This window comes from Nothoprocta perdicaria, unplaced genomic scaffold (assembly GCF_003342845.1).
Source record: "Nothoprocta perdicaria isolate Ctin4 unplaced genomic scaffold, notPer1 scaffold_355, whole genome shotgun sequence".
In the NCBI taxonomy this organism is placed as follows: domain Eukaryota; kingdom Metazoa; phylum Chordata; class Aves; order Tinamiformes; family Tinamidae; genus Nothoprocta; species Nothoprocta perdicaria.
This window is the reverse complement of record NW_020455594.1, coordinates 79290-105079: the sequence shown is the minus strand read 5'-3', so window position 1 is coordinate 105079 and position 25790 is coordinate 79290. Positions and strand designations below refer to the sequence as shown.

Genomic DNA, 25790 nt, shown 5'->3' with positions numbered 1-25790 from the left:
AGAATTGCTCAGTTAACTTTTAACTCTCTGTCAAAAGGTTGACTTTTCTCTGCAAAATGATCTGTGATACATTTTGTGCCCATTTCAGCCCTGCTCCTTTGAGGTGGTTTAAAGCTTGTGCTGTGGCCAGCTCCAGCGCTGGCAGCCGCTGCAGCAAGGCACAGRCTCGTGCATTTAAGGTACTAAAGGCCCTCAACGCTTCCTTCCCATCTGATAAGCACTCAAGGCCCTCCTGGAGCTTGCTGAGGACAGAGGCAAGTGTGAAGCATTTGAGCATGTGAAAGATAAAACCTTGGCTCTGCTTAACTGATATGGGGAAGCCTCTGGTTAGCTGTGAGAGTGCAAGGCGAGTGCGGAGGCCGCGTGCCCATGACGCCGTTCAGGCTGTGGGGCCAGGGTTACTGAGGGAGCCCGTCCTGAGCCTGCTGCAGGAGACTGCAAGATTCCTGCCCATGAGGTTCCCAGGAGAGGAGATTCTGCCGTGTGCCACAACTCGGGAACGGCTGCTCTGGCAGTGCCTGCAGGCAGGGAAGGCTGTGTGAATGGGAACGGAGTCCACGCTGTGCAGCCAACAGAATGAACTGTGTTTTGATGCCTTTTTTTTTTTTTTTTTTTTTTKTYCTCCTTTWTWTGAAACAAAAGAATKYTTAAGAGYTTTTWTAAATCCCCAGTAAGGCTACATTTCTCAAGGATACTAAAGAAAAAAGGATAGAGGATAGAGCTGGAAAATGGTCTGCTGGCTGTAGTGGGAATTTTCAAATGGGAATTTAAATATCTTTCTTTAACTCCCCTTCCTTCCCCTGGCTACTTCGTGCACTCATATCCCCAGTGCTGTAAAAGGAGGATTCCTGCGGGAGTCCTCTTGGCTGACTGGGAAACAGGAACAGTTTGTGTAGAGCAAAGAGAGAGGAGCTTCACACCCCCTAGCTCTCCTCTTCCACTGTTCCAGGCACCAACATGGCAGCGGCCTGAGCTTTAAATCCCAAATATGCGAGAACAGCAGTTGAAAGTGCTGTCAGGCCTCCTCTTGGTGTATGAGGCTGTGGTTTTCTTCTGCTACTGGCTTCAGCTTGCAGCCTTGGAGTGAATTCAGCGGACTGACAGGTCCCAGAAGCGAAGCAGAAGGCTTGGGGCTGTTSTTGCCTTGAATGTTGAGCCCTAACTGCATCTGCTTTATTATCAAAATGTGGAATTTATTTGTTGTCAAAACTTGGGCTGTGGCGCATGGTGGGAAACCACAGACAAAGCAAGTCCACGTGGAGCTGCAATCTGCCCACTTTGGTCCCCAGCACTGGTGTAGAACTGCTAAAACACAGAGGAATTAAAGAACTTAGCTACCCCAGGATATGTTTTGCCAGCTTACTCCTCCTYGTCTACATTAAAATAGACAGTGCTGAAGCCCTCACAGTGCTGAAGCCCTCACTGTGATACTGCAGGAGCTGGAGTTTGCTGTGGGATCAAGCATCGTCCCAGACATTTGTGTGYGGTGAGACCGTCCTGGGGAAACTGCCATGTGTTTCCTGGGCACATTAACGTTCCTGGTGGGTAACAGTGTGTGCAGTTTAAATAGCAGTAGATGGAATTGTTGTTCTCTGCCAGAACAGACACCAAAGGAATGTGAGACAAATGAAACAGAGGTGCTGGGGAGTTTTGAGCCCGGGAAGGCCATGGCGGGAAGCATTTAAAGTTCATTTGGGAAAGCAGCAGTCAGCATTCGTTCTGGTAAAGCCAATTAAGCTAAAACAACAGCAGGGAGCAGGGGGTTACATTAGAAGCAGAGTTGAACACGGCAGTATAAGCAATGGAAGAGGGGGAAAGAACTACTAAGAAACTAAGAAAACTACAATCAAGCAAAAAGAATGATTGGAAGAGCAAAGAGAAATAATGATTGGCTTCTCAGCTAATGCAATGCAAAGCTGCAGAGCTGTTCCTCAAGCAGCTTCCTGTGTCCTGCAGAAAGGCATCCCACCTCCTTGTCCTGCAGCCTTTCCTAAACGGAGACAGGAGCAGAACATGTGCTATGACTCACCGCAGTGCTAATTAAAAAGGGGCTACATGGCAGGAGCTACTGTCTTATGAGTCTATTGCCCTGATCTAAAGCTAAGGTTCAGGTTTTGAAGAATGCAAACAGCGAAGCTCTGCACAGTATGTAGCAACCAAAACTGAAAAAATACAGCAGGCTTCATGTAGTTTGTGTGAGCGAGACTGAAAGCCATTGCATGGAAAGTGGAGAGAGGAAACAGCCTTCTGTAGAGGTCATCCCAGTGGTGGTTTTAGCATTGGCTTGGAGAAGCTCAGAGAGGTTCTCCTTGTCCCTATCCCTAATTTTGTAAGAAATTAGTTGCTTATTCTCTTGCAAACCTCACATCTCCTAAGGTTTTTCTCCTTAGTCATTGACATTCCTGTGTACTCRCTCTTTAGCGATAGTTGTGGCAGGAAAGCAAGCACTGACTTTGCCTTTTTGGCAAGAAGCAGTCTCTTCAGGACTAGGGCTGCAGCTGTGTTCCAGGTTCGGAAGGGCTACGCTGAGTTTCTGGGTAGCCTGTTGCCTGGCTCCTAGCTGGGATATGAAGTTTTCCATTTCCTCCATGCTGAGCTCAGGAGGCACTGGGAGCTGCCCTAGTGTCCCCACCTGCCCAGCAGCGTGTGGACAAGAGTGCAGGGACGAGCTGGTTTTGTTCACCCAGTTGGCTGTGGCAGAACCAGGCATGCTCCTTTCCCTTATCCTAGGAGATTTTAAGGCCTCACACATCCAGAAATGGGCTCCGAGTAAATTCTACTTAAAAAAAAAAAAAAAAAAAGCCTAATAGCTGCAGAACTTGTGAGTCTGAGCTAGAATGGAGCCCAGAATTTGCAGTTGTCAGGCCAGTGACATTGAAAAGTGTTTGCTTACAGCCTACAAACGTGGAAAGGAAAAATTTATAGCTCATAATCAGCTCATGAAACGTGGATGTGTCTTTCCTGTCTGGACTCTTGGAAGGCTCCCATCCCTGTTGGCCTCTGGGTCTATCAAGTACAGGCAGTTTCTTCTCAAGGGCGCCCGACGTAAAACTGCTGCAAGATACAGGCTCTTCTGCAGGCCCTTCCTTTCCTGACGTGCCCACCCCAGGCACTGCAAGGGCAACAGGCCAGCCACAGCGTTTGTACCATTTCCCTTTCCTTTATCCTCTCTTGACTGCAATTATTTTGCTGGCAAAATCAGTGTCTGTAACTACTGTGAACTTTTCACCCTGCTCTGGGAGGCTGGGGCTGTGTTAAACTCTGTTTATTCTTTAGTTTATGAAAGTGGCCGTCAACCAAGGTATGTGTGAGTAACATCCCAACACTAAAGCATCCTGAGGAGCAGCTCCTTTTTCCAAGTCATTGCCTAACGGGTAACCACTCATAAGAATACCTAGCCTCTTTTTTTGCCTGATACTTAACTCAATTTAACAATTTATTGTTTGTCTTTTCATAACTTTTGGTTTATTTTGGGTGTTCCTGAGCAGCTGAGCTGACTCAGTGTTACTGTAGTTTCCCCCCTTGTAGAGCAGGTGTGGCAGGACCCGCTTGCAGCTTTGCTTGAAAGCTTTTTCAGTTGCTCCTGTTTGTCCTTGGGTGGTGTGATTTGACTGCCCCTTTTTGCCTTCAGCATAAAACTAAAAAAGTAGCCCATGAAATCTAATTTCTGCTCATATATTTTTACATTACACATTTTATCATAAGCAAAATCACAAAACTGGGCAGTGGGGATTGATGGGAGGAAAGCACCGAAGTTAGTGTTTGATTTAGCACTTCCGCTGGGCAGCTGCTGCCAGAGGAAGCCAAGAGGAGCCCTGGAAAAACCCTCTTTCCTCTCCTGTTTTTCTGCAACATCCCAGGGAATGGTGGCTGTGCAAACCCTGCAGCTTCTCTGGGGCACAGCTTTTCCTGATGGCATGGGAGTATATCAGCCCTAGAGTTATGTTGGAATTGTGTTGTGCTTTTGARGGTGAGCACAGCATCTGCTAGGTATTCAAATGTGGTCACAGTACAGCCAAGCAAAAATCTCCTACAACCAGAGAATTGTCTTTGTGTTTGATTTCAGTGCGATAGCATCAATYTTAAGAGCCTGGCTTGACCAGTGTTCTGAGGACTTCAACGAGCCCCCCAACTACCCATGTTTGCTGAAATTGCTGGATTATCTGAAGAGAAGTATGCCCGGCTCTGACCCGGAGAGGAGGGCGCAGAACCTCTTGGAGCAGTTCCAGAAGCAAGAAGTGGAAAATGACAGTAAGCTCCCTTGCAGCTTCCTCCTTCCTTTCTGTTCTCCCAGCCTGTATGCCAACGCAGGAGTTTTTTATTAACTGTCCTGCTGACTGATAGTATCTTGATGCCACTAACAAAGTCAGGTTCACCGGAGACTTGTGAATGAGCCTGCAGGTTGTTGGGGGGAGTCACGGGCTGTAGGTTCCTTTGTCTGTTCCTTGAGGGAAAATTGGGAAATCTCACACTTCGGATATTCAGCCAAAGCCTGGGGATTGCTGCAGCAGCTAAGTGCTTAATTGTCACAGCTTTCCCATATCACTGAATTAAAACTCAAGGCTGCTCTTCAGCTGGCTTTTAAAAACAAACAAACAAAAACAAATAAACAAAGAAAAAAACCCCTCAACCCCCAAATAAAAAGCTCATCTTATTGGGCTGTGACAAAATGCAGCCTGAGTCACAAGCCCTGTTGTCATGAAGCTTTTCTTCCTAGTTACCATCATGTCAAAGGAAGTGCCTGTGGCTGTTTTTTCCTATTTGAGTGGCTGGCTGCTAGTATCCAAGGACAGAGGAAAAACTTACGTTATTGGGGGTCACAATCCACAGAAACAATAGTGAGCTGTGGTAACACAAATATGCTGTGTGCAGCGTCAAGCGTGACACATCGCCCCTGCCCTGGTTAGAAAGTTTCCTGTGGCCTAAGCTGAAAAGCTGCTGGAGCTCACGCAGTGCCCGAGTGAAAACTAGAATCAACTTCCAGCTTTGGCAGAGGGCGAGGGTGAACAATTCATAAAGTAAAGGACAAAGGAAATGACAGAAAAGAAATATTTCATCCCAGAAGATCCTAGCTGCCGGATGTTCCAGAAATACCATGTCAGTGCATAATGTGGAGAAGGGCCAAATAAACTCAGTCACTGGCACATGTGTAAAAGGGAGTAATGCGCAGAGCCCAAATACTTTCCTTACTGAACACAGGTAAGTGAACAGTGTTGCTGGTATGTGCTCTTTATATTCTTCCCTGGTTCTCACAGGGCAAACCAAGACACTTCAGGAGGGACTATATTTAGATGCAAGTGTTGTTAAGAGTGAGCAGAAGTTCCCAGCAGCTCTGCTTGTGCATTTGTTTCCAGAAGGAACAGAGGAAATGGTTCCTTTCTGAGTTACAGGTCATTTGAATTGTAACGTTTTCCAAACTGTGGCACAGGAGAGGTTGTTAATTGAAATGAAACATGAGGAGGGGAACACAATAATCATTAAGGGTCTATGGAGAAGAGTTTTAGGCCTATCACTTATTTTTTATCATATCTATGCTGTTTCAGAGATTTCATTCAAAACTCCTGTGTTGTCTGCAAGTGACTTGTTCTTCTACAGCATTTTTGTTGTGCTGTAAATTTGCAAATTCAGGTTCTCATTATGTGGTCTGATTTGTGCAGCAAGCCCTCCATACAATGCTGCCATTTTCCAGGCAGCAGATTAGATTGCGGTATCAGGTACAGAGATAAGACACATTCCCTTCCACAGAGAGGCGCAGGCCGGGGCAAGCTGCGGATCAAAGGGGCCTGTGGCTGCTATCAGTCAAGTCAGGAGAGCACAGGGGCTTTTGGAGGGCTCAGAGGAGCAGAGTTATTTGTAGAGGATGAGGTACTCTCCATGTAAAAGAATTCCAGCTTTTGGGTAGAGCAAACTGGTTACACATTATGAAGATGAGGGAGAAGGGGGAAAAAGAGGCATGGGAAAGGAGAAGCTCACATAATGCTCAAGGAGCTGATTTAGAGGGAACTGTGAGTCCTTGAGTAGGATTGCAACTCAGTAATGAGGATTTTGACTTGAATTTAATGAACTGAAAGGAGAATGGGGGGGGTTATGCAGCCAGAAAGAGAGTTTAAAGTCCATTTAATTGCATTTATTATAAATAAGTCACAGAAAATAAGGGTGGAGTGGAGGTTTCCATTTATCTCATTTAGCTCTGTCAATAAATTGTGCAATTGGAATGTCCAGATGGAAACCTAGATACAGCCAATAGCTACAATTTGTGACATCAAAACTGTAGCAGTTTACGTTGATAACTAGGTTTTGGAAATTACTGAACAAAAACAAGTATTTCAAAAAATGATCAAGTATCACATTATCTACTCTTGTAACTTTAATATTTGTTCTGCTTTAGTAGGATATRAAGTATTTCGCAACACAGTCTGAAATGTTCTGCTTGTTTTGATTAATGCAGTCTCACTAGTAATAAATCCAGTACTTTTGCTGYAACTCTTCAACAAGTAGGAAAAAAACAATCTATTTTTTCATTCTTTTGGTCTTTTTACAATAAAAGAGATAAAGAAGCAGATTTATTTTCAGGGATTTTCTGCTTAAATTCCTCCTTTACCATGGAAAATAAGGACATATTTCTTTGTCTTTCAATGTGGCTTTGTTCCAAAACCTTTGGGAACCCGAAGATGGCACAGAGCATCTGTGAAATCCCTTCTCTTGGGTGCTACATCTGCTCCCTCAGTGAAGAGAGCTCTCCTCTCTCACCTCACGACTGCTGCTCCTGGCAAGTTTGGAAGTGTTCAGCTGAACACTTTACATGCTCACTGTATTCCTTTTTCTGGGAAGACTTCCCAGAGGAGGAAGGTGAGGAGTATTGGAATGTCCTCCCTTCACTATAATTCTTGCAGCCCTGTGAAGGTGAGAATGATGGCAAGAGAATCTAAATCTCATATTTCCTTTCCACGCAGGAGAGAAAATTGTAATGTAGGAGCATCCTTTATGCAATATTTTGGAGTATAACTACAATATAGTCCCTTTGTAAATTGCCTTTTTTTTTCAGATTACAAAATATACAAATAGTGAAAGTATATCAGCAATGTTGTAATACTAATAAGAAATATTTGTCCTCGGGCAAAAAAAATTGTTCTTTCAGAACAGTGAATGTCAGTGCATGGATTGAGCCACTCTTCAGCTAAGAGACCCTGAATATACCTTTTTCTTTTCCACCTTTTGTACCTCCAAAGTATTTTTCTGCTCATAGTTTTTTCCTCACTAAAATCTGTAGCACCCTGAGGCCATTACATCAGATAGGACCTTTTGGGGGCTCTGCTAGAGTACATGTACTATAACTTAAAATAAAAATAAGTCATTTTAATCACTGTTTGTTATATGAACTTACCAAGTTATATTTTCTATCCTGCACAGATGGGTTCCATAGCACTTCGCCATGTAATCTAGATGATGAAGAGGAAATGGAGATTAGTGGTCCAGAAGAATTCTCTTTTTTCCAAGAAGACCTTGTGGCAGAGCAGTTGACATACATGGATGCAGTATGTAGAGCATATGGATTACTTGAAAGGATAGGGGTAACAGTGATCGACTTCTAAAATCTTTTTAGAAGTTTTTTAAAATCTCTAAGAAAAGCATTCCAGAACAGGCCTGTGCTCGGGCTGCAGAGCACAGCTCTGCTTAGTTAGCCAAACCTGCTTCATTCACGGGACTGTTTCCTTCAGGTGTTTTGAAGTCTCACCTGTACTGGCTAGCCTTTTTTATGCAGGTCCAATTTGAAAAATATCCCTCTTTGATTATATCATTTACCTGGCCTAAGGTTGCATAGGTGCTGTCCTTGTTCTTCTCTGATTTGGCTTGTGTGAATCAGTCTCTTCTAAAATGCCATTATATAAAAATTTTCCCCTTGGTTTTTCCTTSGTTTGGTACACAAGTGTCTCTTGTTTTGCAGACCTATTTAGCTGACAGTTCTTTTCTACCATCAAACCTATAAAGAATATACTAAAATATAATTTAATCTAAGAGAAAATAAATATTTTTTAGTGCCAACCTGGACTAGATCTATTGGATTGTAAATGGTAAATGTACATTTTTGCTATGTAGATTAGAGTCTTGCTGACTGATTTATATCTCTGTGTCACTCTAGAAGCTCTTTAAGAAAGTTGTGCCCCACCACTGTCTGGGATGCATCTGGTCTCAAAGGGATAAGAAAGAGAACAAGCACCTGGCACCCACCATCAGAGCCACCATCTCTCAGTTCAATGCAGTTACCAAATGTGTTGTCAGCACTATCCTGAAGAGCAAGGAACTCAAAACACAGCAGAGAGCCAAGATCATTGAGAAGTGGATTCATATTGCACATGTAAAGCATTTATTCTTGATTGTTTCACATTCTTTGTGCAGGGGCCTCTGAGTGACAGAGCTGGCAGGAGGGAAGGAGAGGGATMCCCTGCTTTTTTCTCTGCCATCTTAGTTATTTTTCTTGACACYAACTTTCTTGGTAGTGTCAGGTAAGGCACTGCCTCTCTTCTTGCCAGTTCTGCACTGTGGAAATAAGGTTGATGCTGCTGCTTCACAGAGTTGGGAGCACTGACTGATGAGGGAGATGCTCTACCCTGCACAGTACTTGGTAACRTAACATTTATGGTAAGATAGGTGTAAATTCAGCCAATCCAGTTTCCTGAGAAGACACTACTGGTTATCCCAGAAGGCAGTGCTGCTCTGTCACCCTGAGACTGGGCTTGATTTCAGGTGAGGGGCTGGCAGCAGCTGAGCAGAACTGGCCCTTGTGTCCGCAGAGTGACACAGTCAGCTTTGCGCTTGCCTGCCCTTGGCTGTTGCTCTTCAGTTAGTGACTCCATCTCCTCCTTCTGTGAACACTGTAAGCCTGGGAGTCAGGTGCAGTGGAAGACACAGTGCAAACTGCTTGTGTTTACATGTATATGAAGGTAAACTAAATAGTGAGGCTTAGGTAAGTGATTACAGACAAAGCTCATTTACTTCTAACAAGTATTGTAGTCTTTCTAACATGGAAAAAAAAWTAAATTATTGTTCGCAGTCTTTTGTTTTGAAATAATTCGTGAAGCTCAAGGGTTTGTTTACTTAATTATACACTATTTACATTAGGTATACAAACTGGTTGATATTATAGCAACAAACAAAAAGGTCAGAGAGTTACAATACGGTAYGTGGCTCATGATCCGTGATTGATGTCTCTCATCTTTTTGTTTTGTCATTGTCTTTCCTTTATCTTTAACACATTTTTACTCTTTCCTCCAAGACAAAGGAATTGAAGCACATTCTATGTGTTTCTTCATCTTTGCATGAAATGGTTTTGCTTCTTTATGTAACTATCATTTGCTCATTTCTTAGATACTCTCTTTCTTTTGCTGTAAACTTCCTAAGCTCCTCTCCTTCAGAACATTGGACTGTTGGCACTAAAAGGAGATCTCTTTTTTAAAAGAACATTAAAACACTTCAATATGGAGGTATGCTGACTTGGTTTTAAGAATCACATGGAGTCTTTCAAAGCTATACAAAATTAGCAGTTATAAAAAGCTCAAGCCAAACAGGGGGCCTGCCAACCCTGACAATGCACTTCTGTGCTTCCAGAGACAGCATTGTTAGTGCTGGCACCGTAACTCACACAACTGCATGGTCCAGGAAACTGGTATGGGGAAATAGTCTTTCACCTCTATTTTGGCACTTACGTCTACTTGCTTTTATTATCATCTGATGGCTGCTTTATAGCCCATGTGAATGGATTAGGAAGTTTCACTCCCATTTTCTGTGTGCAGGCCCCCAGGTCACAGAGGGTACCAGCTAAATGGGCCTTTGCAGGGCTCCCTCGGCTCCACTCTGAGAACAAGATCCATGCAGCTCCCTGCTCATYACGGGGGCAGCAGGAAGGTCTGGGGAAGCTGGTCACTCTCATGACCTTGGTTTTTGGATGGAGAACTTTGTTCTTTACTGCTGTTCATCCAGTACCTCTCCCTTAATTCATATGTGTAATTAAATAGTTATAAATGTGTCTTAGCTAAGTACATGAAAAATGCATGCACACGCTCTACAAAATAATGGCACATGTAGAACAGCGACTTACAAACATACTTAGCTGTCCACTTCTAAAGGAAGTTGCTTGCTTTCTGCATGCAAATGAGTGTCTGAATAGTTAGAGGCCTGAATTAGAAAATAATCCACTCATTAAAGTGCAGTTACTCACTGACAGCTAACTCAGTAACTTAGCAGCGTGATGTTCCCCAGGTGTTATCTGTTCATGATCTTCTAATCCAGTCTCTTAGATTGCCAGGTAAATTGAATACTTGAATACTGCTAGCGCCTTCAGCTCCACCTAAATCTAAAGTTCCTGAGCAGGAACAAACGCAAAATACTTTCTTTAAAAAGAACCCTGCTATTTTTTTAGTCAAAGTTGTTTCTCACCAATATGTCCAAGATTCTTTCAGGTTTCCACCTTCTGAAGGACACAGCATGAAACAAAGCTGTTCAAAGCATTTTAAAATTTGTTCCTAAAATTTGTGCATAGAAATGAGTTTTGTCTGTAGTCAGTTAAATCATTGGGAACACAAAATTCAGTATTTAACTCCTAATATGTTAATAATTATACAAAATGCATTTAAGTCAAACTGGTTTCAGACTGGAATTTTCTGTTGTGTTTGACAAAACTAGATGTTAAGGATTTGTGTCTCTAAATCCATATTCCCTCCWGCCTGAGTTCCAAGTTGAGTATAAAGAAGGGTTTTGTTCTCAAATGTTGCTGTGTCAGTCCCTTAAGAAGGGTGGCACTGTCACTGCCATGGCCCCAAATCATGCTGGAATAGTTTATGGGTCATGGATGTCCTACCTCATGACCTTGAGCTGAGTGATGGTCTTGACCTACCCTAACTGCTGACCTACTGTAGAGCTCTCTGCCTTGTCGGTCTTTTAAGCCACATTTTATTAAATGCAGCCTCCTACACTGTGCAAAGATACTTGAGATAAGTTTATGGGAATAAACGTACTTCCTTGAGCTGTACAATCAATTCTCATGCAGAACTCATGAGCAGAGTTACAAGTATATTAAGGGCTGATACTAAGCTCACTTTACATTTCTTCAGTCCTACGCAGAGATGTTACAAAGGAAACAAATTGTATTTATTTTCACTGTAAGGATCGTTTTCATAAACCGCATTATGCAGACTTACCTTAGTATAATAATCAGGCCCATAAAAATCTGCAGGGTCAGAGTTGTAGTTTGAATATGATCTCATTCATATGCAACAGTGGAATTGGTGTGTTTGGTCTGCTTAATTTACATGTGCACGTACCTGTTTGTGAGGGCATGTAAAGGCAAGAGCTGTCTTCAATCTGTGGCTCCCGTGCTTTGATGCATGAGCCACCAACAGATTTAGAGGAGTCCTGCAGAGGCAGCTGGTCACAGGTCCAGTTTCTCTCTGCTTCCTTTTGTGTGTTTTAGCAGCAAATTAAGCTGCTCTTGTAGGACRGTATTTTCCAGTATACTTTTTCCATAGAAGATTTTGTCACAGGGGTTGCATGAGAAATGTCTATGGGCCAATCTCTATGTTAGAATTTGATCCCAGCTCTGGAGAAGTTGGAAAGGTTTTCTCTTAAACAGTGCACGTACTTGTAAAACAGGTTATTCCTTTGCATGTCTTTTTATTTTTAATTGACACTTAGATGTTTGAGAGTTAACATTTTAAATACTACATACAAAGAGGCCAACCCTGATTTTTTCCCCTAAAGGGGTAAGAGTGACTGGTAGCTATAAAGGGCTTTCATAGAAGCGAAACATTTGTGCTCTTTAGCCTGGCTTCATGGCCTCAGTTCCACTTTTATTTGTACTAGGATAACTGGAAGCCTGTTGCACTGCAACATCATCACAAATGCATGAAAGTGAGGAAAACAAGATAAAAGTGTCAGAGCTCATGAAGTGTTTGGTGGCTGGAGAGGGAGAAGGGAATTTTTTTTTTTTTTTTTGATGCTCAGTATTTGCACAGCTGCCTGTTTAGCAGTGGGAATGTGCAGCGGGCATGACGCCGGTCAAACAGAAGAGCACTAACCTGCTTGTAATGTGGACATTTAATACTCCTCCATTTCTAACCGCTCCTTTTACAGGAATGTCGGATCCTGAAGAATTTTTCCTCCTTGAGGGCCATCGTTTCAGCACTGCAGTCCAACTCCATCTATCGGCTAAAGAAGACCTGGGCTTCGGTTCCAAAGTAAGCACCCTCTCTGCCCTTGCAGCTGCAGCTAGCCCCAAACAAAGCCAAAAACCTATGTTCCTCATTGTTTGCCTCTCGGCCTTCCCGTTCAGCTGCTTCGTGGACCTGTGCTCCCATTCTGAGAGGAACCTCTCAATGCAGTGAGGCTCAAAACCCTCAGAGGGTCTCAGTGTGAGCTTCTTTTTGAAACTGAAGGCAAGACCTGCCCTTGGTGCCTTGAGATTCTTCTGTCCTTTTGAGCATATTAGATCTTTCACCCTCTGTTTTGTATGAATACAGAAATAGCTACTTGTGCAGCTGGTGGACCTYAAAAGGTCCCCAAAATGGCATAAAGATAATTGACTGATGACTTCTCTCATGTGAGGTTGSAGAAGGTCTGGGATCCTGCCAACCCTTACCAGTCATCTCTTGGTTCTGAGATTTCCTCAGAGGATATTCCTAAACTACAAAATCCACGTGTGCGTTGAGGACAGTTTCTCAAAGGCATTTTATGCATCAGGCAGGTAGCAGACACCAGAAATCTCTGCACAGGAAAGATGGCATTTTGCTTGTTTGTTTGAGGAGGAATAGATTTTTCTCCTTTGCCTTTGATAAGCGAAGAATGTTTCTGCTAACCTAAAAATGCAACCCTGACATGGAGTATAATTCTGCCTTTCACCTTCCAGCCTATCTGCTTTGCTGTTCAAAATCACTGCCATTTATTTACAGTGCWGGGCAATGGAAAGGCACTCGTTCAGTCCAGTGTTTACAGCTTTGCAGAGGACTTGGAAGAGAGCAAAAACTAACCCTTAAAACACCTCTCTCAACTGCCCTTCTGTTCTTTCTTATCTCTCCCCTTTCCTGGAAGAATGTCTCACTGCGGTGTGATTGAAACCCTGCTCAGAGTCYGGGTACTGATAGCAGCGTTTCCTTGTGATGCTGTAAAAGGAGGCCTGGCCATCCCAGGAGCACCAGAGAGTCTCCAGAGGGTTCCTAGGAGATGTGCAGAATCTCATTACATGGATCTGCTGTTGTCTTGTTCCATGCTTGACCAGTATAGCCAAATAAGAATATTCACTGCAATTCTGACTTRGAGTGTTTATAAATAACCCAAATTATTCAAATCTTTTCCTGTACAGGGACAGAATGCTGATGTTCGAAGAGCTGTCTGATATCTTCTCAGATCATGACAATTATTTGACAAGTAGAGAGCTGCTAATGAAGGTAAGAGTTAACTGGAGTTCAAGGCTCATCCTGGTCAGTGCTGAGATTAGCCTTTTATCTAGCCCAAACTCACCTCTCTGCACTGCTCTGTGCAGCGCTTCAGGGAAGATGGCTCTGTAGCTTATAGAAACCAAGAAATGAAACAAGTGCCGTGCTTCTCTGCCGGGATGAGAAGTGACTTCCTTGTCCCTAGAAGGGGAGCCTGTGCAGCTTGAGGCTRCAAGTAGCAAGGTGGCAGTAATGTGGATTCCTGGGGGACTTGTTCACAAGGAAGCAGCTCAGGGCCTTGCTCGGTGCCCAAGCCCCTTGCGCTTCATGTGATGCTGCTGTGGTCTGGGCACAGCGAGGACTAGTTTCGGGATCCCTGTGCCTGCCGCACTGCCCCTGGGCTTGCACTGAAGCAGGAGCCTGCGTGAACAGGTGCTGCACAATGCAATGAGTTACTGAGTAACTTCGGCTTCCTGCTGCTCTGTGTACAGAGAAAAACAGCTTGCACAGCCTTTGAATAAACCTGGAAAAGGCTGGGATTTGTGCTAAGGAGTGCGGAGCAATTCCAGACAGGCTTCTCAGCTGGGCTCTGCCACTGCAGCACAGCCCTTGGCGTCACTGGAGCAGCACCTTTTAGCTTGAGCAGTCAGACACTACGTGCTACCTCTCTCTTGCCTTCCTTGGAACTGGGAAGTGGGAATGGGAGTTTGGAGGAAACGGGCTTCCTGCCGTGYGTGTGGCCCCACGGCCAGCAGAGCCAGCTCTGTTCAGCAGCGTTTGACTTGTCCTGTCCTCGGGGAACCCCAGCAAGTTCAGGAATTTGGAAAGAGCTGATGAAAGGTTATATCATTCAGAAACTAAAGGAAGTTTTGATGGTATTTTTTCAGTTTACGTAAAAATTCGCAATAAGTTGTCTAACCAGTTGACTTTTTGGCAGTGTCTATCCAGTCTGTCTGGCATTTGTATCAGTCTGTCTGTGTTTGTATCTTATCATATTGCCTTGACATCTAAACACTGCGTTTTGCTCAGGAATGATAGTGGAACACTTACAAACCTGTCAGCCTGTTGTTACTTATCATCCACTTATCAACATGTATAGTTTAATTTTTAAGCAACTGGGACAATAATAAATACAGATGAATACTATGAGTGAGTGTTTAGAACAGCTTGGTTAATTAAGTATTAAAAAAAAATAAAACAAAACCCAGTCTGAGCCCAGGCCTTCTGGCTCCTGCCAAATCACTCTCTCCAGCTGCTGCGAGTAGATTGGCGAAACATTTTGAAAGCAGTGAGTAGAAAAAAAAGATCTACTGAATAGCTAGATCTTCTCTGCTAGTATTCATCTTGGACTAGCTTGGTTTGGAAGATTAGTGTCCACTAAATCTTTATTAAAGCTTTTGTTTTCCTTAACTAAATAATCTCTCGAGGAAGCTGTGTTTGACCTTTCGTGTCCATCCTGTGAAGCTTCATGTGCAGGACAGACAAAACGCAATGAAAAATGGCTGGCGGCGAGGAGAGGAGCCCCTGTTCCCTTCTCCCCCAACAGCGGTTGTGTTGTGAGGCTGCAGCTTTACCTCTGTTTCTGCCTGACAGCYGCTGCTGGAGAATCTCCAGTTTACCTTCTGCTACCTTGTACTGCACTCCTTTCTTATTTGCTTCTATTTTGCAGACAGGAAAAAAATACAACAAATTTCAGTTTCTCTGTGACAGAGAAGTTGAAGTTGTAACCAGAGGATCTTTACAAGAGTGGGCTGTTGTTCCATGCCTCTTGCAAAGACACTGATAGCGATCCATGCCACATCTATCTGGTCACTGGGAAAATAACAGTAACTCCCAGCATCCCACATGGATTCAGAGTTTTTTAAAAAAAAAAAAAAAAAAAAAAGCCAGAGATCTATTGTGAAATAGAGCATCCATTCACAGGAAAACTTGAACTGTGGAGATCAAAACCTATTACTTCTATTTCCTGCATGTTTTTGGATTAGTCAATAAGCCACTGAGGGTAGTGGATGGAGCTCTATTTTGTGGCACAAGAAAAACAACAGAGCATTACATAAGAGGGAGATGTTTACTTGTAGCAGTCCTGGTTAGGATATGAAATGGAGAGCTTACAGTCAGCAGTGTCAGGATAGAATTCAGAGAAGCATCTGCACACGTGTATTTAAATACACGTGAGGTGTATTTAAATTTCTCTGATTTAAAATCTCAGGAGATTTGCAATAGTGCTTAACTTTGGCTGAACTAGAACTATTTTCAGAAAAATTCCCTTGATAGTCATTTTGGTGGATATTGCCAAAATTCACAGGCAATGAAGAAAATTAGCTTGTGCACATATGCATGCATGTAGCTGTGCAGTAAATATTTTTGCTGACCTAGCTTGACTCGTTAGGTGTATTTCCAATTATTTTACACAATATTACACAATTTTACACAATTATTTTACACAAATGTAGTTCCACCTTCCTCTTGCCTCCTCCATTAACTGCCTTTTTATTCCCTCACAGGAAGGCACTTCCAAATTTGCAAATCTGGACAGCAGCGTGAAAGAAAACCAGAAGAGAACACAGAGGCGTCTTCAGCTCCAGAAGGATATGGTGGGATTTATCTCCTTTTCCTCCCTTTTCTGAACCAATAATGTGATTAACCCCATCATTAGTGAATTATATGTGAAGCAAAATCTAGAAAGATACTTAACAGAGCAAGTAGGGCACTTTTATAGCTTATATATAATAAAAACGTAGGACCTTTTGTCATGCAAAAACATCACTAATACATCAGAGCTATTGATTAGTCAATGCGAAACAAGTGAACCAAAAAGTTTACATTGAGCATAAAGTCAAAATCCTTGTCCCTGTGAATATCTGCCTCAGGCTGTATTTCCTTTATGCTGTGGTTGATGATGAGCAGTTAATACTACGTGTACATAGTATGTGTACATAAGTTGCATATATAAACAGTTACAAGATGGCAACCAGTGCTGCTGCTGAACTGTTGAGCTTGGAAGAGCTCTAACAGTTTTTAACAGAAGGCAGCTGTCCCTTTAGTCTGCTTAGGGAAAGTGGTTATACAAAACATCAGCACATCCAGTGCGTTTGTGCCGAGAATGGTCAAAGATTTCAACATTTGGGGCACACAATCAGGGGACCCAAAACATTCCCCGGCATCCATCTCCCCTGCTTCCTTGCAAGGCAGGAAACAGGCGCCAGAGACTCTGCTTCCATCCCCACTTGCACTTGCTTCACATCCCAGCCAGCTATTCCGGATGGACGCCGCGCTGAGAGCCTGGCCTTCTTTTCACATCTTACAAAAATTTACTAAACCCACCATATGAAAGAATAAGGACTCACTGGTGACTATAAACACATAWTCATCTCTTCAACTGTCTTGTATCCTACCTGCAGGAAAGAACTCTATTAACTGCTCCTGTAGAGCATTAAGCTGAACTCCAGGGTGAAAAGACACAGCTTTGAGTTAGTGAAATTATGTAGTGTAAATACGAGAAGTCTTGTGATATAGAAAACCACCTCTGGCCACAGCAGAATCTCATTTACTTTTAAACAAGCTCATGAAGCTTCTGACACATTAGCATGAAAATTGCAGTGTTTTGTGGAGATTACTTTTTAAAATATCTCTGCTTTCCAATTTGCTGGAGAAAATGGCTTTTGTCTCAAAGTTGACTAATACGAAAAAAAGACTAAGGGAAGAGAAAACTGGAATAGGGAGGCAAAACTGATGAATATGGAGTTTGTTTGTCTTTTGGTTTGACTGGAAAAAATACAGATTCTTTAATGTATATAGCAGAAACACAAACATTTTCTTCACAAATGTACAGACAGTCCAAAAGTTTAACATTTGAATTCTAAATTAATTAAAACAGAGCAACTGGCTGAGGAAGATAAGCACATTTTGAAGGAAATAATGTGACTGTGATTGCATGACCTGATAACACTTCTTAATAGGAATCCACAAGAATGACCCAGAGAGCGAAGCTGTTTACCCAGGGCAGCCAGGGCTGTTGCCCAGGTCTCTCGCTCGCTGCAGCTGCCGGTGGGACCCTCTCACTGGTGCTCTGTGCTCTTGCCAAAAGTGGCGTTTCCCAGGGGCCTGATGTGAGAAATCAGCCTATGGAACTGGTGTTGAAATATATAGCAGCTCCTTAAAGTCTGTGATRGCATGTCTCTCATTAGAATTTGATGCAAATACTAGATTAGATACTGAGGATAATGCGATGAGAGAAACCATGTCATTTATAAGATTGCTATTTTGTTTAGCAGACTATTTTTATATCATATTTTATGCAGCAATATTGTAGCTGACGCATTATTACTGTTTTGTTGGTCAAATCTAACATTGCTGTGATCCTTTGCAGGGAGTAATGCAGGGCACAGTACCATATCTTGGTACCTTCCTCACTGATCTGACCATGCTTGACACAGCTCTTCAGGACTATATTGAGGTAATTTGGGGTGATTTTGGAATCCAGCAAATCCTTTCTGCCTACTCAGTATGGGGTACATGCATTCTTCTATCCTTCACTGGGTTCTCATGCAGTTGTGACAATTCAGGACAAATGGAGGAATTTGGTTTCAATAAATGGAGGAAATGAGCAGTTTTATTAGTAGCAAGAATCTTATGTGAATTTAAGAAGGTAGCTTTTTTTGAAAGGACACACTCAGCATTGTCTGATCATGGTTAGGTTTTCAGACATCTTAAGTCACCTTCTGATCATACCAAGGTCCTTGTGAACTACAGGTACTTAATATCCTCGGAAATTGGCCCCCACTAATGCAGACCCACCAGGAGCCATGAACCATGCCATGCTTCAGGCACTCCAGCTCACTTACCCTGATGTTGATGTTTACGATAAGAAAACACAAACTCCCTTCTTTCTGGGCTGGTTGCAGCTGCTGGTACTTCTGTGAAGCTGCACTGAAGTGAGCATGCTTGGAGTATTTTTTTTTTTTTTAAGCCATTTCCCATTTATCTGTGCTATTGGTTCAGCTGGTGTTTATAAAACTCACTGGGAACACTTCTGGAGTCCCAATGTAGGCAAAACARTAATTTATTTCTTGCATGATTTTGTGGTAGTGTTCTTCAAACTTCAAAATCTCTCCACAGCTTTTAGGAACATTCCTGTATAGGGCTTCCCTTTTGGGGAACATTGCCATTTAGGCCATGAGGATGGGTGCTCTTTGGAGACTTGTATGTGAATGCTATGGTTTTTACCAGATCTGAAAACAGCTAAGAAGTCCTTCCTTAAGGCAGGCCTGTGCTTCACATTAGCACTGTTAGTTGATCATTCTGTTTGTGATTAAGTCCAAGTAAATATGTGATCTTCTGATGCTTTTTCTTTGCTTCCAAAAGGGTGGCCTGATAAATTTTGAGAAGAGGCGAAAGGTAAGTTAAATATTCTGCAATGCTTAATTTATGAGACTTCTTTTGGAGTTAGAATGAGACTTCTAACTAGGCTGGAGTTTTTCACTTTCCTTGGGAATTAACAGCACCTGCTAATTTTATGGCTGGACTAGATGATCTTTAAGTTTTTTTCCAACCATAATGATTCTGTGATAATTTAATGCAAATTATTCATACATGAGGAAAGAAGATCAGACCTCTGAAAGGCTGAGAGCTCATACGAACTGCAGTGGGGCACAGGAAGAGCCATTTTTTTAGGTGTGTAAATAGGGGAACAGCAGGCCACTTAGTTCCATGAACTTTACCCTTGTGGAAGGAGTTACAACTTACGTCCTGTGGTGCAAGTGAACTCTGCTTTKCAGAAAATACTGTTTGTGAGCGGCTTCATTCTGCTGCAGTAAACTGCTGCATAGATAAAAGGTGCACAGAAGAGGGATTTAGGTACTGGGCCTGAGGAATGAATGTTGTGAATCTTTTCTTTGAGCCAATCCCTGTTGGCTAGAGAGAGAAGTAATGCTGTGCAGGAGGCCAAGGACTAAGGTCACATCTGTCTGGAGAACAGCATGCCAAATCTCCGCTGTGGAGTCTCAAAGCAGACTTTGATTTAGTTTTGACGGAGCCATTTCCTTCCTTTAACTGATTCCCAGTTCTATAAACCACTTCTTGAACTGCTTGAACTTGCCTTTTATTTACAGCTGCATGGCTCAGGGTATTAATAATGAGATACACAAGGTCTCCTTGGTCATGAGGCCAGCTTCATGCAAAGCAGCAGCAAGGCTGCCCTCTGGACTGTCCTGGTTCCTGTRCTCTGATTCTAAAAGCTGTTCTTGGATGACTTCCAAGAGCAAAATGAGCCCCAAAGCAAAAGCTGCAGGTGCCTGTCATGAGTGAGAGGTACAGGGGGTTCCTGGCACTCATCTGGCACCAACTCTTGGCACCTGGTTATTTATCAGGGACTGATTTTGTTTTTTGAAATACTTTGTGGCTCTTGAGACAGCCAGTTACTGATTGGAAACTGAATCTGAACTCCCACTAATTTCTGTGGACTGTTTAGTAATTTTAGACTCTATCTTGTTTTCCAATAAAAGTCCTCCTATTTGCTTATATATTTTCTTAGGAATTTGAAGTCATTGCCCAAATTAAGCTCTTGCAATCTGCATGTAACAGCTATTGCATGGCAGCAGACCAAAAATTCATCCAGTGGTTCAAGAAACAGCAGCTTTTAACTGAGGAAGAGAGGTAAGACTATTGATGCAGTTGGTGAAACAGGCTTTTTTTACCTCACACCTATTGGAATGCGCTCCGTGAGCTTTAGATAACTTCTTACAGGGACCTACATGTACTGCTAGTTAAGAAGAATGAAAATATATAAGCCTTCTAAATACCCGTAGAAAACATTTTTTACTACTTAGTAAGATCTATTTTTGACATTGGAAAATAGGTTTCTGATTGAAATACAATGCCTGCTGTGTCTCACCCACGTAGCCAGCGGCGCTCAGAGGAGCGTCCAAGGCCCCCGAGGTTGAGCTCCCAGGTTCAGCTGGCGGGCGCCGGCAGCAGTGCCAGGGCTAACGCGTCCCCCGCGCGCGTCGGCTGCCCCGGCGGCCCTGAGGGGTTCTGTGCTGCTGCGTGCACTGCCAGCCCCACCCAGAGCAGCTTGCTTAGGGCTTGTTTTAGTATCTACTAGATATTAAACACTTTTAGTCTTAACATTATTCTAACATAATTTTAAAATTCCCTTAGACATGTTAAGTTCCTCTTCATACAGTTTCAGTTTTATGTTGGAAGGGGGAATCACTGCAGATTGCTCTGTCTCTCTGGAATATTTAGCTAATAGCAGTGTCATTAAAAATGAAGCCAGTTGTCTCTGTTCTGCAGTTACAGCCTTTCATGTGAGATCGAGGCAGCTGCTGACACTAGCGCCACATCCCCGAAGCCTCGGAAAAGCATGGTGAAGAGGCTCAGCCTGTGAGTACCCAGAGGGGCTAGCGGCGTTTGGTGTGTTACTGTGACCTGAACAGATCAAACAAGTAATTTTACCAGCTGAGAAACTTAGATTAGAAACTTTAATTTCTTTTTAGAAACTTAAATTAGAATTTTAACATGCTATTGTGTAAAAATTTCCTCAAATGCAAAACAGAGTAAATGAAAATAAAAGCTTGGCCTGTAATTATRGTCTAATTTGCTATACACATGTAAAAATTCCTTGGAGGATTTTAATATGAAAAAGGTTAGTAAAATACCATCAAATGACAGAAATAATCTTCCTAACTGCCTTTCAGTTAAAAAAATAAAAGAAGCATAGGCCATGGTCTAATTTAGTCTGATACCTTTAAAGGTTTGACCAGGAGGTGTGTGAAGAAGAACAGCATGTAGCTAAAGCAGACAAGGGAAACAAGAGTCTAGCAGGAATCCAGGGAGAGCAGCAAAGAATGAGAGCACAGATCAGGGGCCAAAGTAACAGAATCTTAAAGGTGAGGAATTTGAATCTGATATGAGAAGGTGGGAGGTAGGAAGGGTCTTCCACATACCAGTGGCACAGTCAAAATGAGGGAAAAGTAGTGAATTTAACAGCACACTTAACTATGCTTTCCTGATTGTTTCTTTTAGCTATTTTTCTGCAGAACATCTGGTAGACCTTCATTTCAAATCAGCAGTAATTCAGGTTGAGGTCTAAGTGAGGAATGGTCTTTTTAGTCAAGGGATTTGAGTGCTGATATGCAAAAAATCAGAGTAGCTGTTTGAGTTAGTCTGTCTTGAGTCGATAGAGGAAAGTTAGGAGGAGCTGCACTTTGAAGATGAAGGTGTCTGCACTCAGCTGCCTTTCTTCTGCACTTCCCTTGCTTGTGCTTGAGCTGTGCAGAAGAAATGTCACAGCTAAGCACTGGCCTTATTCTCTCCTTTCTGCCCATCTTTCGGTGCTGTGGTACTGTAATTACCTTAGCATTATCCTTGTTTGCACTGTGCACTGTTTATCTAAAGAATTGTTTCATGTACACTGTGAATATATGTGTCAAATTAATAGTGTAGAAGAGACCATCATTATTCTTCCTGAAACCGGTGAGTGACACCTGTCTTAAATTGGTTGAAATTATTAAATGGTTGCTGACATAATAGCTAATTCACCTTGTTTCTCTACCTTGTGTATTATACAAGTTTGTTTCCTTTGTCACTCCTTTAACTTGACACACATTTAAAAATGAGTCTTGGGGGGGAGAGGGGAAGAGAGAGAGAGAGAGAGAGAGAGAGAGAGAGAGAGAGAGAGAGAGAGAGAGAGAGAGAGAGAGAGAACAATAAGTGTAAATAAGTCACACTTTCTTGTCATCTCCTCATTGTGTACACTCATATTTAAACTCTTAGAGGAAAACTGGTATTTGGGGCAGCTTTACTGAGTGAAAGAATTTGCAGGAGGGGTGAATTTGCCTTTGGAAGGCCTTTGCCCGGGACATGGTGCATTACCCTTCATGCACTATTTATTTCACTTGACTGTGTCAGTGGGACCGGGACGTGAGAGCAGTGTGTGGGAGTGTGTAAGGTGGAGCCAACAGCTGAGCCTCTAACTCGCACCTCTGCCCTTGCCTTGYGAACACGTCAAGTCAGTCATTCCCTGGCAAGCAAGTCTACGGGAATTTCAAATGGAAAGGGAGCCCAGTGGGTACTGCTCATGGATAAGTTCAGATTCTGGCCTGGCAGCTGCTATGTATACTAGGTCCAGGAGGCATTGTGTGTGTTAGTGTTTAGCAAATTCTCTTGACAAATTCTGTTAACGTTATAAAGGAAATGAAAACAATAGGCCATGCAAGATAGGAAAACAAAACAGAAGGATTTTTGAGCCAAGTGACAGCTTTGCTCAACCTAGCACTATTCTGCTTTCACTTATGCGCTGTGATGCTTTGTTTTCTCTACTAGACTGTTTCTGGGATCCGAGGTGATCACCAACAGCACACCCACCAAAGAGCAGCCCAAATCTACTCCGAGTGGGAGCTCTGGTGAAAGCATGGACTCCGTCAGTGTCTCRTCGTGCGAGTCTAATCATTCTGAATCTGAAGAGGTCTGCATCACTCCCATAGACACTCCCGACGAGCCTCAGAAAAAGGTACCGTCTGGGGCTCTTGTGGCCAGCACAAATACCCTGTGASAGATCGCTGGTATCAGTCTTGACTGGAGCGTTGCTTTTAGTGGAATGGAGAGACTCTAAAAATAAATTTAGAAATATGGAAGCAATCTAGTCAAGCCTTTTCARCAATCCCCTTTTTTCTTGCCTAGATGTAAGGCAAATTAATTTTCGATATTCTTGTGGCATCTGACAGGGGTTTTGTTTTCAGATGAGGCTCTGTAGGAACAARAGATTCATTTTTTCCTTCAGTCCCAGTTTCCATCTTGGCGTGCGCAGCAAGTGTCTTACAAACACTTGGACAGCATGTTGCTCAAGCCCTCCTTTGGCTGCGACGGCAGAGCCAGCATGCTGGCAGGCCGGGATGTCCCACGGGACAACAGGTACAAGGATGATGCTGTGGGTGAGGAGGCAGCTGTGCCAGGCTCTGCTGCTGGCGGGAGACAAGCCAGTCACACCAGAGACCGGCAGCAGGGATCCCATGGTGGGGGATCTACAGGGACCTCTCACACAGGCAGACTTGTCCTGGTGAAAGGCTTTTGAGGGATGTTTTCTGAGGAGTGCTAGACTGGTTTTAGCTTGTGGACTTTTAAAATGAAAGTGCACTAAATGTTCTTAAACTTGGATGAAGTGCATGGCTCCTGACGCTGGCACTTCTGTAACTGAGCTGTTTAAATTGTTCAGGCAGGAGAGCTGTCAGAGTGCTGTGAGTGAACACGCTGGGGAGGGACACTCGCCCCGCAGTTGCTGAGCAGGCGGATGATGAGAACAAGGGGCTGACAGCAGGGGAAGGGGAGCAGGCAGTTGCGAGGGAGGGGCCTGCTGGGCAKCGTTACTCAGCTCTCCGTTGGAAGCCCACATCCCCACTTTGTGCATTGTATCTGCTGCCACCTCCTGGCCTGTTCCTCTGCGAGGGGCTGGAAACGTGCACCAGCAAGCAGGAGTGTCAAGCATCCAGCATTGAAAATAAATTTTCATTAAGATGATTAAATTTTCAAGTTAAGTTCATTTTTTTTGTAGAGGCAAAGAACAGCACTGCCAACCCCCAGGGCAAAATACAGACAACTGAGGTTTTATATGTGCCTCTTGCTTCCTCACATTCTTCTTCCAGAATGACCAGAAATAAAAATGTGAAGTTTATGACTGTGTTTTTTGTTTTGTTTTGCCTTTTTGTCTCCCTTTCTGTTATGTAGCTCTCTGAATCCTCCTCCTCCTGTTCATCCATCCATTCCATGGACACATCTTCCTCAGGGGTGTCATCCTTAACCAATATAATCTCATCCCCGCCCTTCTTGTCCTCCAATCCCAAGATCCACAAACGCTCTGTCTCCGTGACATCCATTACCTCAGCAGTGCTGCCTCCTGTTTACAACCAGCAGAACGAGGACACGTGCATCATCCGCATCAGCGTGGAGGACAACAACGGCAACATGTACAAGAGCATTATGGTAGGTGCTGCGGCCTGGCTGCGCTCCCTTGCTGCAGCAAAGGGGGTGGCTGCCACACTGTGCGCACTGCGGGTGCTGCCAAACGTCACCCACGGCCCAGCCCCATTGGGGCTGGAGGTGGCAGGGAACAAACAACCCTGGATACATCTTAGCACAGGCAGTAATTTTATGATTTTCAAGGTACTGAGCCACCAAACTGTGAAGAGAAGTCCCTGCAGGGGAACTAACAAACTTTGCCAGCAGCGAGACAGACCTTCCTGTTGGTTTCATTAGGCTCTGGAGAGATTGCTGTGTCTGCTCCAGACAGAGCACTTCCGTGGCAGACAGTAAACTAAGTTGCAAGGCCAGGACTCTTTGCAAAATGTCAGAGACATTTAGTACACAAGACTCCAGTTAACTGATGTCCACAAACCACAGATGGGACAGGTAGTTATATGGAAGTTTATGGCTAGTGGGAACAACATCTCATCTCTCAGAAGTGTTTGCTCAGAGGAGCAGATGCTGTGTGATTTACTGTTATCTCTGGTAGCTGAGTATCTGTCATCTTGAATTAAAAAACAACAAATGTCACAAATACCATGATTTGGTGTCGAGCAGCCTGTGTTATTTCATTACTGACCCAGTATATTCTCGGTTTTCTGAACTCTTTTCCAAAACCCATCAGTACTGATGAACTGTAAGTGAACTATTACTAGTTATCGAATCATAATTATTATATAAAGTTAATAAGCAGAATCTCTCATGGCAAATTTGTCTTTTCAGTTAACTAGCCAAGACAAAACTCCTGCTGTCATCCAGAGAGCTATGTCAAAGCACAACCTCGAATCCCATGCCGCTGAGGAATACGAGCTTGTACAAGTCATCTCTGAGGACAAAGGTAAGGATGCAGAGCTTTGCTCCTGTTCAAAAAACTTCTGCTAGAGTTTGACTGAAGGAGTAAATTATGAAGCAACTTTAGGACTTGTATTTTTGGAATAACTTCCCATGCTTTAGAGGCACAACATGAAAGGGAAAGGGGCCAGCACATACCATGCAAGTTCCTACTGAAGTTTAACAAGCTTGCAACAAGCAGGGGGTGCACTGAAGAATCTGGTCAATAAGTGACACTGTGGCATTAACGAAACTCTTGTGGACTTAGTGCAGCCTCGAGTGAGGTGATCCTRGCCTGGTTTGACGTGGGAGCTGCTCCCTCGGCCTGGATAAAGACCCAGCGGAGCTGAAGGCACTCTGCTCTGTAGCGCTCATCTCTGTACCCTGTACAGTGAGCTCCTGGGTCCAACAGCCTTTCTTTTAACCAACGGAGGATATGAAACCACTGTTTATAATTCATGCCAGCCATCACACTGGCCTAATGCTCATCTGCCTGGCCTTGTATTCTCAGTCTGTTCA

The 25790-nt window shown here is 43.4% G+C and overlaps 1 protein-coding gene across 4 annotated transcripts in view; it reads left to right on the top strand.

The window, feature by feature from the left end:
- Nucleotides 1–25790, top strand: part of RGL1 (ral guanine nucleotide dissociation stimulator like 1) — a 94604-nt gene that overhangs the window by 66977 nt on the left and 1837 nt on the right. For all 4 annotated transcript variants that reach the window (XM_026044230.1, XM_026044231.1, XM_026044229.1 and 1 more), the window contains 13 exons: nt 4067–4251; nt 7411–7535; nt 8141–8356; nt 12127–12230; nt 13352–13436; nt 15929–16018; nt 17794–17880; nt 18789–18821; nt 19957–20078; nt 20718–20807; nt 22749–22935; nt 24147–24401; nt 25164–25278. In XM_026044230.1, the coding sequence (XP_025900015.1) occupies nt 4067–4251; nt 7411–7535; nt 8141–8356; nt 12127–12230; nt 13352–13436; nt 15929–16018; nt 17794–17880; nt 18789–18821; nt 19957–20078; nt 20718–20807; nt 22749–22935; nt 24147–24401; nt 25164–25278 (1694 nt within the window). The remainder of the gene's footprint in view (nt 1–4066; nt 4252–7410; nt 7536–8140; nt 8357–12126; nt 12231–13351; nt 13437–15928; nt 16019–17793; nt 17881–18788; nt 18822–19956; nt 20079–20717; nt 20808–22748; nt 22936–24146; nt 24402–25163; nt 25279–25790) is intronic.